At 44.0% G+C, this 14,440-nt stretch overlaps 1 protein-coding gene across 1 annotated transcript in view; it reads right to left on the bottom strand.

The window, feature by feature from the left end:
* The window catches only part of adam19b (ADAM metallopeptidase domain 19b), a 186,658-nt gene extending 174,261 nt beyond the window's left edge, over positions 1-12,397 (bottom strand). The window contains exon 1 of the mRNA XM_059989994.1: positions 12,034-12,397. Within this exon, the coding sequence (XP_059845977.1) occupies positions 12,034-12,121 (88 nt within the window). The 5' untranslated portion in view covers positions 12,122-12,397. The remainder of the gene's footprint in view (positions 1-12,033) is intronic.
* Positions 12,398-14,440: the final 2,043 nt, after the last annotated feature.

Below are 14,440 nucleotides of genomic sequence, written 5' to 3'. Positions count from 1 at the left end.
GGTGCAGCCACTATGAGTTAGACAACAAGGTGCAGCCACTATGAGTTAGACAACAAGGTGCAGCCACTATGAGTTAGACAACAAGGTGCAGTCACTATGAGTTAGACAACAAGGTGCAGTCACTATGAGTTAGACAACAAGGTGCAGTCACTATGAGTTAGACAACAAGGTGCAGCCACTATGAGTTAGACAACAAGGTGCAGTCACTATGAGTTAGACAACAAGGTGCAGCCACTATGAGTTAGACAACAAGGTGCAGTCACTATGAACTAGACAACAAGGTGCAGCCACTACGAGTTAGACAACAAGGTGCAGTCACTATGAGTTAGACAACAAGGTGCAGTCACTACGAGTTAGACAACAAGGTGCAGTCACTACGAGTTAGACAACAAGGTGCAGTCACTATGAACTAGACAACAAGGTGCAGTCACTATGAACTAGACAACAAGGTGCAGCCACTATGAACTAGACAACAAGGTGCAGTCACTACGAGTTAGACAACAAGGTGCAGTCACTATGAACTAGACAACAAGGTGCAGTCACTATGAGTTAGACAACAAGGTGCAGTCACTACGAGTTAGACAACAAGGTGCAGTCACTACGAGTTAGACAACAAGGTGCAGTCACTATGAACTAGACAACAAGGTGCAGTCACTATGAACTAGACAACAAGGTGCAGCCACTATGAACTAGACAACAAGGTGCAGTCACTACGAGTTAGACAACAAGGTGCAGTCACTATGAACTAGACAACAAGGTGCAGTCACTATGAGTTAGACAACAAAGTGCAGTCACTACGAGTTAGACAACAAGGTGCAGTCACTATGAGTTAGACAAGGTGCAGCCACTATGAACTAGACAACAAAGTGCAGTCACTACGAGTTAGACAAGGTGCAGCCACTACGAGTTAGACAAGGTGCAGCCACTATGAACTAGACAACAAGGTGCAGCCACTATGAGTTAGACAACAAGGTGCAGTCACTATGAGTTAGACAACAAGGTGCAGTCACTACGAGTTAGACAACAAGGTGCAGCCACTACGAGTTAGACAAGGTGCAGCCACTATGAACTAGACAACAAGGTGCAGTCACTATGAACTAGACAACAAGGTGCAGTCACTATGAACTAGACAACAAGGTGCAGCCACTACGAGTTAGACAAGGTGCAGCCACTACGAGTTAGACAAGGTGCAGCCACTATGAACTAGACAACAAGGTGCAGTCACTATGAGTTAGACAACAAGGTGCAGTCACTATGAGTTAGACAACAAGGTGCAGCCACTATGAACTAGACAACAAGGTGCAGCCACTATGAACTAGACAACAAGGTGCAGCCACTATGAACTAGACAACAAGGTGCAGCCACTATGAACTAGACAACAAGGTGCAGTCACTATGAACTAGACAACAAAGTGCAGTCACTACGAGTTAGACAAGGTGCAGTCACTACGAGTTAGACAAGGTGCAGTCACTACGAGTTAGACAACAAGGTGCAGTCACTACGAGTTAGACAAGGTGCAGTCACTACGAGTTAGACAAGGTGCAGTCACTATGAGTTAGACAACAAGGTGCAGTCACTACGAGTTAGACAACAAGGTGCAGCCACTACGAGTTAGACAACAAGGTGCAGTCACTACGAGTTAGACAACAAGGTGCAGTCACTACGAGTTAGACAACAAGGTGCAGCCACTACGAGTTAGACAAGGTGCAGTCACTACGAGTTAGACAACAAGGTGCAGCCACTATGAACTAGACAACAAGGTGCAGCCACTATGAGTTAGACAACAAGGTGCAGCCACTATGAGTTAGACAACAAGGTGCAGCCACTATGAGTTAGACAACAAGGTGCAGTCACTATGAGTTAGACAACAAGGTGCAGTCACTATGAGTTAGACAACAAGGTGCAGTCACTATGAGTTAGACAACAAGGTGCAGCCACTATGAGTTAGACAACAAGGTGCAGTCACTATGAGTTAGACAACAAGGTGCAGCCACTATGAGTTAGACAACAAGGTGCAGTCACTATGAACTAGACAACAAGGTGCAGCCACTACGAGTTAGACAACAAGGTGCAGTCACTATGAGTTAGACAACAAGGTGCAGTCACTACGAGTTAGACAACAAGGTGCAGTCACTACGAGTTAGACAACAAGGTGCAGTCACTATGAGTTAGACAACAAGGTGCAGTCACTATGAGTTAGACAACAAGGTGCAGTCACTACGAGTTAGACAACAAGGTGCAGTCACTACGAGTTAGACAACAAGGTGCAGTCACTATGAACTAGACAACAAGGTGCAGCCACTATGAACTAGACAACAAGGTGCAGTCACTATGAGTTAGACAACAAGGTGCAGCCACTATGAACTAGACAACAAGGTGCAGTCACTACGAGTTAGACAAGGTGCAGTCACTATGAACTAGACAACAAGGTGCAGTCACTATGAACTAGACAACAAGGTGCAGTCACTATGAGTTAGACAACAAGGTGCAGTCACTATGAGTTAGACAACAAGGTGCAGTCACTACGAGTTAGACAACAAGGTGCAGCCACTATGAGTTAGACAACAAGGTGCAGCCACTATGAACTAGACAACAAGGTGCAGCCACTACGAGTTAGACAACAAGGTGCAGTCACTATGAGTTAGACAAGGTGCAGCCACTACGAGTTAGACAAGGTGCAGCCACTACGAGTTAGACAAGGTGCAGCCACTATGAACTAGACAACAAGGTGCAGTCACTACGAGTTAGACAAGGTGCAGTCACTATGAGTTAGACAACAAGGTGCAGTCACTACGAGTTAGACAAGGTGCAGCCACTACGAGTTAGACAAGGTGCAGCCACTATGAACTAGACAACAAGGTGCAGTCACTACGAGTTAGACAAGGTGCAGTCACTATGAGTTAGACAACAAGGTGCAGTCACTACGAGTTAGACAAGGTGCAGTCACTATGAGTTAGACAACAAGGTGCAGTCACTACGAGTTAGACAAGGTGCAGCCACTACGAGTTAGACAAGGTGCAGCCACTATGAACTAGACAACAAGGTGCAGTCACTACGAGTTAGACAAGGTGCAGCCACTATGAGTTAGACAACAAGGTGCAGCCACTACGAGTTAGACAAGGTGCAGCCACTATGAACTAGACAACAAGGTGCAGTCACTATGAACTAGACAACAAGGTGCAGTCACTACGAGTTAGACAACAAGGTGCAGTCACTATGAGTTAGACAACAAGGTGCAGTCACTACGAGTTAGACAAGGTGCAGCCACTATGAACTAGACAACAAGGTGCAGTCACTACGAGTTAGACAACAAGGTGCAGTCACTACGAGTTAGACAACAAGGTGCAGTCACTACGAGTTAGACAAGGTGCAGCCACTATGAACTAGACAACAAGGTGCAGTCACTATGAACTAGACAACAAGGTGCAGCCACTACGAGTTAGACAAGGTGCAGCCACTATGAACTAGACAACAAGGTGCAGTCACTATGAACTAGACAACAAGGTGCAGTCACTACGAGTTAGACAACAAGGTGCAGTCACTATGAACTAGACAACAAGGTGCAGCCACTATGAACTAGACAACAAGGTGCAGCCACTATGAACTAGACAACAAGGTGCAGCCACTACGAGTTAGACAAGGTGCAGCCACTATGAACTAGACAACAAGGTGCAGTCACTATGAACTAGACAACAAGGTGCAGTCACTACGAGTTAGACAACAAGGTGCAGTCACTACGAGTTAGACAACAAGGTGCAGTCACTACGAGTTAGACAACAAGGTGCAGTCACTACGAGTTAGACAACAAGGTGCAGTCACTACGAGTTAGACAACAAGGTGCAGTCACTACGAGTTAGACAACAAGGTGCAGCCACTACGAGTTAGACAACAAGGTGCAGTCACTACGAGTTAGACAACAAGGTGCAGTCACTATGAGTTAGACAACAAGGTGCAGTCACTACGAGTTAGATTGTGAGATGCACTTGAGCCTCTTCCTTTTCCCTTCCAGATCACTGCTGCAGAAACTTCCATATCTTCCTTCTTCACATGTTTATCTTGCTTTCTTTTAAATTCATCCATGAAATTCACATCAAGTCTTTGAATTACCATGTTCCACCTTTCCATTGTTTGTGTAAAAAAAAAATTCTCCTCAATTTCTCAGTCTAATTTGTCGGAGCACATCATATTCATATTTTCATTATGGTGAAACCTCAAACATATCCGTCATTTGTAAAGAACCCAATCTTTTTCATCTTAGCTGGTAGGTATAAGCTCTTGTTTCAGTCATTATTTTTGCTCCTTCTGCAGACTCAATTGAACACTTCAGCAAGTAACCTCAGCAGCTATTACACACCAACTCTGATTTAAGTGTTGGGGGAAGGGGTAGGATAAAATAAGCTTCTATTTTCTGGACAGCAGGGTTAGTTTCTATGTTAATGAATGTAAAAATAGGACCACTTGGTTCTACCTGTGGAAGCTGCTCATCCCAGCAAAAGAAAATAGCACAGGTTTAAAATAGCTCTTAAAAGAACAGAAATACAAGCAAAAAGAACAGTGCGGATGCATTTCCTTGTTGTTAAAACTGTATATTATTACTCATCTGACTTGTACATACAACAGTCATTGTAGACTCTGGGCAGGAAGATTTATGAATGTGTCCATTAAATCTTCAATAAGTTCCATTTAGGCAATTGCTTGAATACATTACCACATGCAAGCTGCTGTTCAAGATTTTTTTTTTGGGGTGTAGGGGGAGGGGGAGAATGATCTGCCATTGCAGATTTCATACACTATGCTCACCAAGCTCCTTGTAAACAGAACAAGCGGTGTGGCAACATTCACAGGCCTGGGGACTAGGGTGCGGAAAACGGGGCAGTTGCAGAGTACCAGCTAGCAAGGCAAACGCACGTTGTGGTGCATTACCCTATGGAGAGTACAGGCCTGCACTCAGCTCCACTGGAATGGACAGACCCTGACCTGCTGGAAGTGTACAACACTGTGCATGTCAGACTCTGTGAGAAAAGGCAACATTAGCCTCATCAATAAGCAAAAGGGGGGACCAGGAAGGAAGTGGAAACCCATTTCACTGCTAACTCCTGCCTAAGCAAAGAGATGGACCCCTTGCAATTTTCCTATTGCCACAATGAGTCAATGGTGGATGCAATTTCACTGGCTCTCCACTTAGCTTTTGAACAACTGGACAAGAGCAATACCCTGGTTAGACCGCTATTTAGTCATCACAGCTCAGCATCTCCTCAGTGCTAATCAACAAGCTTTAATCATGGCCTCTGTACCTCCCTCTGCAATTGGATCTTCGACTTCCTCACCGGAGACCACGGGCAGTGAAGCTCAGACACAACATCTCCTTTTCATTGGCAATCAACACCAGCGCACTTCAATGATCTGTGTCTCGCCTGCTGCCCTACTGTCTCTATACCTGTGACTGCCTGGCTAGGTACAGCTTAAACAGTATCCGTAAATTTGTCAATGACACCACTGTTGTTGGCAGAATTTCAGATGGTGATGAGGAGGCATACATGAGTGAGTTAGATCAGCTGGTTGAGTGGTGTCACAATGACAACCTTGCTCCTAATGTCAGTAAGACCAAGAAATTGATTGTGGACTATGGGAAGGGAAAATCAAGGGAACACACATCATTGAGGGATCAGCAATGGAAAGATTGAGCAGTTTCGTGCTCCTGTGTGTCAATATCTCTGAAGATCTATCCTGGACCCAACATATTGATGCAATTACAGTATGAAGAAGGCACATCAGTGGTTTTATTTCATTAGGAGTTTGAGGAGAATTGGCATGTCACCAAAGACTATCAGATTTCTACAGATTCTCTCTGGTTGTTTCAACATCTGCTCCATAGGGGCCACTGCACATAATCGGAAAAGCAGCAGGTTGCAAACTCAGTCAGCTCCACCATGGGCACTAGCTTCCCCACCATCAGAGAGACGGTACAAGAGTCTGAAGGCACTCATGTTTTAGGAATAGCTTTCTCCCCTCTGCCATCAGATTGCTGTAGAGTCCATGAACATTACCTCATTACTTTTGCTGTTGTTTTCTGCACTACCTATGTATTTCTTATTATAATTTATAGTCATAGAGTCTTAGAATACTGTTGTACAGAAATAGACCACTCAACCCATCCAGTCTGTGCTGAAACCATAATCTGCCTAATCCCATCGATCTGCACCCAGATCTTTAACCTCCATACCTTCCCATCCATGTACCCAACTTGAATGCCAAGCAACTGAAACTTCTTAACCAACATCCCATGCAGGATTTTGTCAAAATCCATGTAGATAACATCCAGTGCTTTGCTTTCATCCACTTTCCTGGTAACTTCCTCTAAAAACTAAAAGATCGGTTAGATTCAGCTTAGCATCCACAAAGCCATGTTGACTATCCCTAATCAGTCCATGTCTAACCAACTACTTACATCCAGCTCCTTAGAACACTTTCCAATAACTTTCCCCACCAGCCTATAATATCTTGTCTTATTTTTAGAGCCTTTCTTAAACAATGGAACAACATTAGATATCCTCCCTAAAGCCAGCCTCTAACACCTTGCCCGTGGCTAAGGATGTTTTAAATCTCTCTGCTAGAGATTTAAATTTCTCCAGTTTCTGCACTAGCCTCCCACAAAGTCCAAGGGAATACTTTGTTATTCCCTGTGGATTTATCCACCCCAATTTGCATCAAAACAACAAACCCCACCTACTCTGTGATCTATATATGGTCCATGACCTTGCTACTGCATTTTCCCACATCTATTGACTCTGTGGCAAGACTTCCTCATTCATAGACTCATGTATACCTTTCTTATTCTTCATTTCTACCCATAGACCCTCACTAGACAAGCTCTCCAGTCTGCCTTGACTGAGTACTGCTGTGACATTTTCCCTGGTTAGGAATGCCACCTTTTAATCCCCCCATTCTATCATGTCTAAAAGAACAGAACCCTGGAATATTGAGCTGCCAGTCCTGCCTCTACAGCAACCAAGTCTCACTAATGTCTACAATGTCTAATTCCTCATGCTGATCCATGCCCTAAGCTCATCCAATCTTTCCTAAAACACCCCTTGCATTGAAATATATACAGCTGATAGCATCATCCCACCATGCTCAGCCTTTCGATTCCTGACCCTGAGTGTAGGCTTTCTCAGCATCAGAGTCACAGGCATAAGTTGTGAAATTTGTTAACTTAGCGGCAGCAGTACAATGAAATACATAATATAGAAAATAAGTAAATCAATTACAGTAAGCATATGTTTATTAAATAGTTAAATGAAAGTGCAAAAACAGAAATAATAAAAGTGAGGTTGTGTTCATAGGTTCAATGTCCATTTAGGAATGGGACGGCAGAGGGGAAGAAGCTGTTGCTGAGTTAGTGAAGTGTGTGCCTTCAGGCTCCTGTACTTCCTTCCTGATGGTGGCACCGAGAAGAGAGCAGGTGCTGAGTGATGGAGGCCCTTAATAATAAACACTGCCTTTCTGAGGCACCACTCCTTGAAGGTGTCTTGGATACTACAAAGGCTAGTACCCAAGATGAGATGACTGATTTTATAACTTTCTGTAGCTTCTTTTGATTCTGAGCAATAGCTCCTTCCAACCCATACAACTCCGTTATCTGTTTTGGACTCTAGTTCCCATCCCTTTTCACCTCTAATTTAAACCCCCCCCCCCTTCCCCAATGCAGCACTAGCAAACATTCCCGCTAGGATACTACTCCTCTCCTCCTCTAGTTCAGGTGCAAACAATCCCTTCTGTACAGGCCCTCCCTGGAAGAGAGCCCAATGATCCAAACATCTGAAGCCCTCCCTCCTTACGTTAAACTGTATGACCTCCCTACTCTGGACTCAGTAGCACCAGTCTATTTGATGTCATGTTGTTTCTAAACAACAGATTTCACAACATATGTCAGTGACATTAAATCTAATTCTGATTCTGTTGAATATGAACTGTAAAATGCTATCCAGGGCCATCCTCAACCAGGTTAGTCCACTCCAGGAGCAGTGCTCCATACAAACCAAAGCTATGCTCTAGCAGGGAGGAAAATCTCTGACAACCCTGTGCTACTCAGGGGTACCATTGTCTACGTGCAGGACAGAGAGGTGGATCCTTGCTTGGTCAGCTTGGACCAGCAGGAATCCTTCAGCAGAACATACAGGATTGATGTGGCTTCCAAAATGGGTTTTGGAGAGGGTTTTAGAAATTGAATCCAATTGCTCTACACTTATCTGTAATGAAGTCCAAATTAATGGATGTGAAACAGACAACTTCCCCATCATGACTGGAATGAATTGTTCCCTCTCCCGCCTTGTTTCTGGATTGCATTGATTCCTTTGCCAGATTCATCAAACATAAAAGAGAGGTGACTTTGCTCAGCAGTATAGCCACAGAAGTACAAATTATGCATGTATAATGTTACTGTCTTCAGCTCAAATCCATGGTCAGTCCACAGTTTGATCAGCATCATTGACAAGTTAGAGTTGGCATCAAGGGCCAGGGTCAACCACAGTAAGATCGAGACAATGTTCTTTGGTAACTGGTCTGACTGATCTAATTAACCTTCGCCATCAGGTCTGACTACCTGAAGTTGCTTGGGATCTGGTGTGTAACTAGAATTAGCTGGAGCAGACTGGGAAGGTGAACAAAAAAATGAATCTGTCAAAATGCTGTTTTCTGTCATTCTCTGTCAATAGCTGGTAAGAACTTGGTCTTTGGGTGTGATATGCTCTCAGAGCATGTGTGTGGCCTCGCGGAAGAATTCTTCAAGGTAAACGCCTTTAACCACAAGCTCATCAGGTTCTGGTTACAGAGGACTATTCTGCAGACACCTGAGACAGGGACACTATGGATTCTATGTATTTGTTCCCTAAGCAAAAAGTGCTAAACATCTGGCAGAAAGCATCATCACTAGATCTGACCAACAAGTAGCAAGACCTCACTTTCACCTATAGAGTAAGTAGAGCTTATGATGGCCACCTAACCCACCAACTGACACCCAGGGAAAATGCACAAGGGTAATCAGAATCAGGTTTATTATCACCGGCATGTGATGTGAAACTTGTTAACTTAGCAGCAGCAGTTCAATGCAATACATGATAATTCAGAAGAAAAACAAAGTAAAAATAATAATAAGTAAATCAATTCCAGTATGTGCATACTGAATAGATTAAAAATCAAGCAAAAAACAGAAATACTATATATTAATAAAAAGTGAGATAGTGTCCAAGGGTCCAACGTCCATTTAGGAATCAGATGGCGGGGGAAAACTGTTCCTGAATCGCTGAGTGTGTGCTTTCAGGCTTCTGTATCTCCTACCTGATGGTAACCATGAGAAAAGGGTGTTCCCTGGGTGCTGAGGTCCTTAATAATGGACACTGCCTTTCTGAGACACCACTCCTTGAAGATGTCCTGGGTATTTTGTAGGCTAGTGCCAAGATGGAGCTGACTAAATTTACAACCTTCTTCAGCTTCCTTAGACCTGTGCAGCAGCTCCTCCCACCGATACCAGACAGTGATGCAGCCTGTCAGAAAGCTGTCCATGGTACATCGAAGAATTTTGAGTGTATTTGTTGATATACTAAATCTCTTCAAACTCCTAATGAAGTATAGCCACTGTCATGCCTTCTTCATAACTGCATTAATATGTTGGGACTGGGTTAGATCCTCAGAGATCTTAATATTCAGGAACTTGAAACTGCTCACTCTCTCCACTTCTGATACCTCTATGAGGGACACTCAAACAGGTCAGGAGTGCACCTGGGTTGTGGGACTTATCAGGCAGCAGCTCTTAGCCATGTCACCATGCATGCATGCGACAAGAACTAGTCAGAACTGAAGACCAACTTCAGCTGATCAATTGCAGGTATCATTCGATTCCCACAAAAGTCAGTTAATGATCATCGCTGACCAGAACCCATTTCCCCATGATATTGAAAGGCCAGTATCTCATTTTCAACACCGTGAGGTTATCATTGAGCCCTATTATTAGTGTGTAAATGCTAAAGACAACAAAGCATTGAGGAGCTGGGTATCCTAAGATCGACTGATCCACATCCTGACCACACAGAACCTCAAGGTAAAAGTTAAGGGTGCAAATGCTTTTCATTGAATTGGATAGATGAAGCTCAATTAATCTAGAAGCTCATTGCCATCCAGGAGAAATAATCACCCTCATCAAACAATCCTGCCCCAGCATACACTGCCACGACTCATCATGGCTCCTTGAAGTACAATTTCTAAGCCTAAAATGTGAAGTATATGAAGTTATCAAGAAGTGTCGAGGGTTATCAATCAATGACATGTTCCTCTCCAAGTCACAGACCTTCCTGACATGGACGTGTAACATCATGCCATATTCATAGACTGGAACTTGATATGATACCACTACAGGACAGCAATCACTATCAAGGGATCAGAAGTGGGAAGGGTGAGCAGTTTCAAGTTCCTTGCTGTCAACATCTCTGAAGATCTATCCTGGGCCCAACATATTGATGCAATCGCAAAGAAGGTACCACAATGGCTATATTTCATTCGGAGTTTGAGGAGAACTGGTATGTCACCAAAGGCACTCACAAATTTCTACAGGTCTGCTGTGGAGAGCATTCTAACTGGTTGCATCATCATTTCAAATGGAGGGGTCTCTGCACAGGAGCAGAAAAAGCTGCAGAAAGTTGGCAACTCTCCCAGCTCCATCATGGACATTAGCCTCCCCAACATCCAGGGCAGCTTCAAAAAGGTGGCATTCATCTTCAAGGCCATCACCCATGTCCTCTTCTCATTGCCACCATCAAGGAGGTGGCACAGGAGCTTGAAGACACTCACACAACGTTTCAGGTACAGCTTCTTTCCCTCTGCCATCAGATTTCTGAATTGACAATGAACCCACGAACACCACCTCTGTGTTAACTTCCCTCTCTTTGCACTAAGTATAGACTCTGTGGCAACAAATTTAATAACATTTGCCGGTAATATTAAACCGATTTTGATTCACCACATGGTGAGGAGTTTAAAGTCTCTCTCTCTCTCTCTCTCTCTCTCTCTCTCTCTCTCTCTCTCTCTCTCTCTCTCTCTCTCTCTCTCTCTCTCTCTCTCTCTCTCTCTCTCTCTCTCCCTCTCTCTCCCCCTCCCCCTCTCTCAGCTGAGTAGGGCAGTAGGTCCTGCTCCCACGGGACACCGACGCTGGGTCCGGTGTAGCAGCCTCTCAAACACTTAAGAAATATGAGTGGTCTGTAAAAGCATATAATGGCTTGATGTCAATGAGTCAATGAGGAGTGGTGCGTTATGATTATATTGTATTTCTAATATGTATTTGTATGAAGAAACTATACTGTATTTGAAAAAAATGTGTTTCTCTTAAGGTGATGTAGAAGTCGTGTGAAAAACAAATTATCAGTAATAAATCAGGAGTTCCCAACGCAAGCCATCTTCCCCTTGGCCCTCCCAAGAAAATTAAATTTGTTTTCCCCCCATTTGCAGCAAAATTCTATATGTTCAAGCTAATTCATATTTCATTAAAACGATTGGCTTAATTTTTACAGATTGTTAAATTCTGCACATTCTTTTAGACTGCCGCTACTTCAGCGTGAAGTCGTAATAGCATATTAATAAACATACACACCCAAAGAAGGAGATACACTTATAGAATGTCCATCACAAAAACACACAACAGCTTCCCAACTTTATTTGTGGAATATGTACGTCTCCCTTTTCCCTACACAGGATAAGTTTGTACAATTGTCAGACCCCTCCCCCTCGATTTTCCCAGTCCCTGTGACTAATTGTTTCAATGCACTCTTTTCCCAAAGGAAAACTTCAATTACCGAATCAATACCAAGAACAGAACGAAAGGAGGGAAAGGACGCAAAGACTGAAAGCTGAATTATTTTCTCTTCGTTTTACTCCCCAACTCGGATTTAAAACAACTTTCCTTCTTTCTCTCAAACATGCCTGCAGTGTGAGCCAAGCTCTTCAGTTGTCTGCCAACATCCATATAGAGTAAGAGACACGCCTCACCTTTGCCCGCTTTATCTGTGGAACAAGCCAGAATCAAGCAGCAGAGTAAGTGGGCGAGGTGAGCTACCCGTCCCAGCCTCCGAGCCATTAGCCCTCCGAGGTCCGCGGGTGACCGTCGACTTTCCCACCAGCTTCCAGAATCCGCTTTGCTCGCTTCTTGTCAGACCGTGGAACAGTTAAGTCTCCACCGCATCAAGCTATTAACCAGCCCGCTGGATCCACTCACATTATGTGTGTGGGAAAGAAGTCTCTGGCCATTAAGTTAAAAACAGAGGTCTCGGCTAAATATACATCATTCATCGCAAAGCAATCGGCCGAAAACTCATCTTCCTGCCCTCAGCCTTGTCAGCTTGTGACAGATTTTTCTCTTGCCTCAGGCCTATTTACATATATCGGGTCTAGACCACGCCTTATCGGCTTCTCAACCCCGCCTCTCCCTCCTATGAACGAGGTCGGTATCTTGCTCGGTCTCCACTCGTTCGAACATAACCCCATTGTGCTCCGTTTATAATTTGCTGCATGTGATTCGCAGCTCACTTTATTTTAGAGCAGTTTGTATTCATGGTTTTGCTCTTACTTTGACATCATAAGACATAGGAGCATAATTAGGCCTTTTGGCCCATCGAGTCTGATCTTGCATCCATCATAGCTGAATTATTATCTTTCTCAATACCAGTCTCCTGCTTCTCCCCATACCTGTGATGCCCTTACTAAACAAGTACATATCAAGCTTTGCTTGAAGTAAACTCAAATACTTAGCCTCCACAAACATCTGTGGCAATGAATTCTACAGATTCACTATCCTTGGCTAAAGAAATTCCTCTTCATCTGTGTTCTAAAGGGACAACCTTGAATCCTGAATCTGTGGCCTCTTTTCCTAGACTCTCCCGTTATTGGAAACATCCTCTCTATGTCTACTCTATCTAGTCATTTACTTGGACTTTTCCTAACCCTTTCAATATTCGATAGGTTTCAATAAGATTCCCCCCCCCGATTCTTCTAAACTCTAGTGAGTACAGGCCTGTAGCCATCAAATGCTCCTCGTGCATTAACCCTTTCAGTCCCAGGATCATTTTCATGAGCCTCCTGTAGACCCACTCCAATGCCAACACGTTCTTTCTTTGATAAGAGACCCAAGGCTGCTCACAATACTCCAAATACACACTTCCTAATGTGATATAAAGCCTCTGCATTACATCTATGCTTTTATATTCTACTCCTCTCAATGTGAATGCTCACATTGCATTTGCCTTCCTTACTGCCAACCTGCAAGTTAACTTTTAGGGAATCCTCCACTAGGACTTAAGAAAGCTAATGGCATGTTGGCACTCATAACAAGGGGAGTTGAGAATAGGAGCTAAGAGGTCCTTCTGCAGTTGTACAGGGCCCTGGTGAGACCACACCTGGAGTACTGTGTGCAGTTTTGGTCTCCAAATTTGAGGAAGGACATTCTTGTTATTGAGGGAGTGCAGCATAGGTTCACAAGGTTAATTCCCGGAATGGCGGGACTGTCGTATGTTGAAAGGTTGGAACGACTGGGCTTTTATACACTGGAATTTAGAAGGATGAGAGGGGATCTGATTGAAGCATATAAGATTATTAAGGGATTGGACAGGCTAGAGGCTGGATAACATGTTCCTGATGTTGGGGGAGTCCAGAACCAGAGGCCACAGTTTAAGAATAAGGGGTAGGCCATTTAGAATGGAGTTAAGGAAAAACTTTTTCACCCAAAGAGTTGTGGATCTGTGGAATGCTCTGCCTCAGAAGGCAGTGGAGGCCAATTCTCTGGATGCTTTCAAGATAGAGCTCTTAAAGAGAGTGGAGTCAAGGGATAAAGGGAGAAGGCAGGAATGGGGTACTGACTGTGAATGATCAGCCATGATCACAGTGCTGGCTCAAAGGGCCAAATGGCCTACTCCTGCACCTATTGTCTATTGACTCCCAAGTCCCTTTGCACCTCCAATTTCTGTGTTTGCTATCCGTTTTGGAAATAGTCTACACCTTTATTACTTCCACCAAAGTGCATGAGCATAAACTTCCCTGTACTGTATTCCATCTGCCACTTCTTTGCCCACGCTGTCCAAGCCCCTACTGCAGACTCCCTTCTTCCTCAGCACTTCCTGGCCCTCCACCTATCTTTGTATCCATGTCCATATCCCTTTTATGGTTCCGTATCCTTTTCCTCAAACCATCAGACTGTGCTTTCAGTTTTTGCTCCAGAGGACAGAACGTTTCCCATGGAGAATTCAAGGTGTTGGTGGGAGCAGCGGGGGGGGGGGGGGGGGAGTGTAGGGTCCTTGGAACATTGGAGGTAGTTCAAAGGAGATATACCAAGCTAACTACTGGAATGAAAGGGGTGCCCTTTCAAGAGAGGCTATTCAGAATCAGAATCAGGTTTATTATCACC

This window comes from Hypanus sabinus, chromosome 15, assembly GCF_030144855.1.
Source record: "Hypanus sabinus isolate sHypSab1 chromosome 15, sHypSab1.hap1, whole genome shotgun sequence".
Taxonomy (NCBI): domain Eukaryota; kingdom Metazoa; phylum Chordata; class Chondrichthyes; order Myliobatiformes; family Dasyatidae; genus Hypanus; species Hypanus sabinus.
This window is presented reverse-complemented; position numbering and strand designations above follow the sequence as displayed.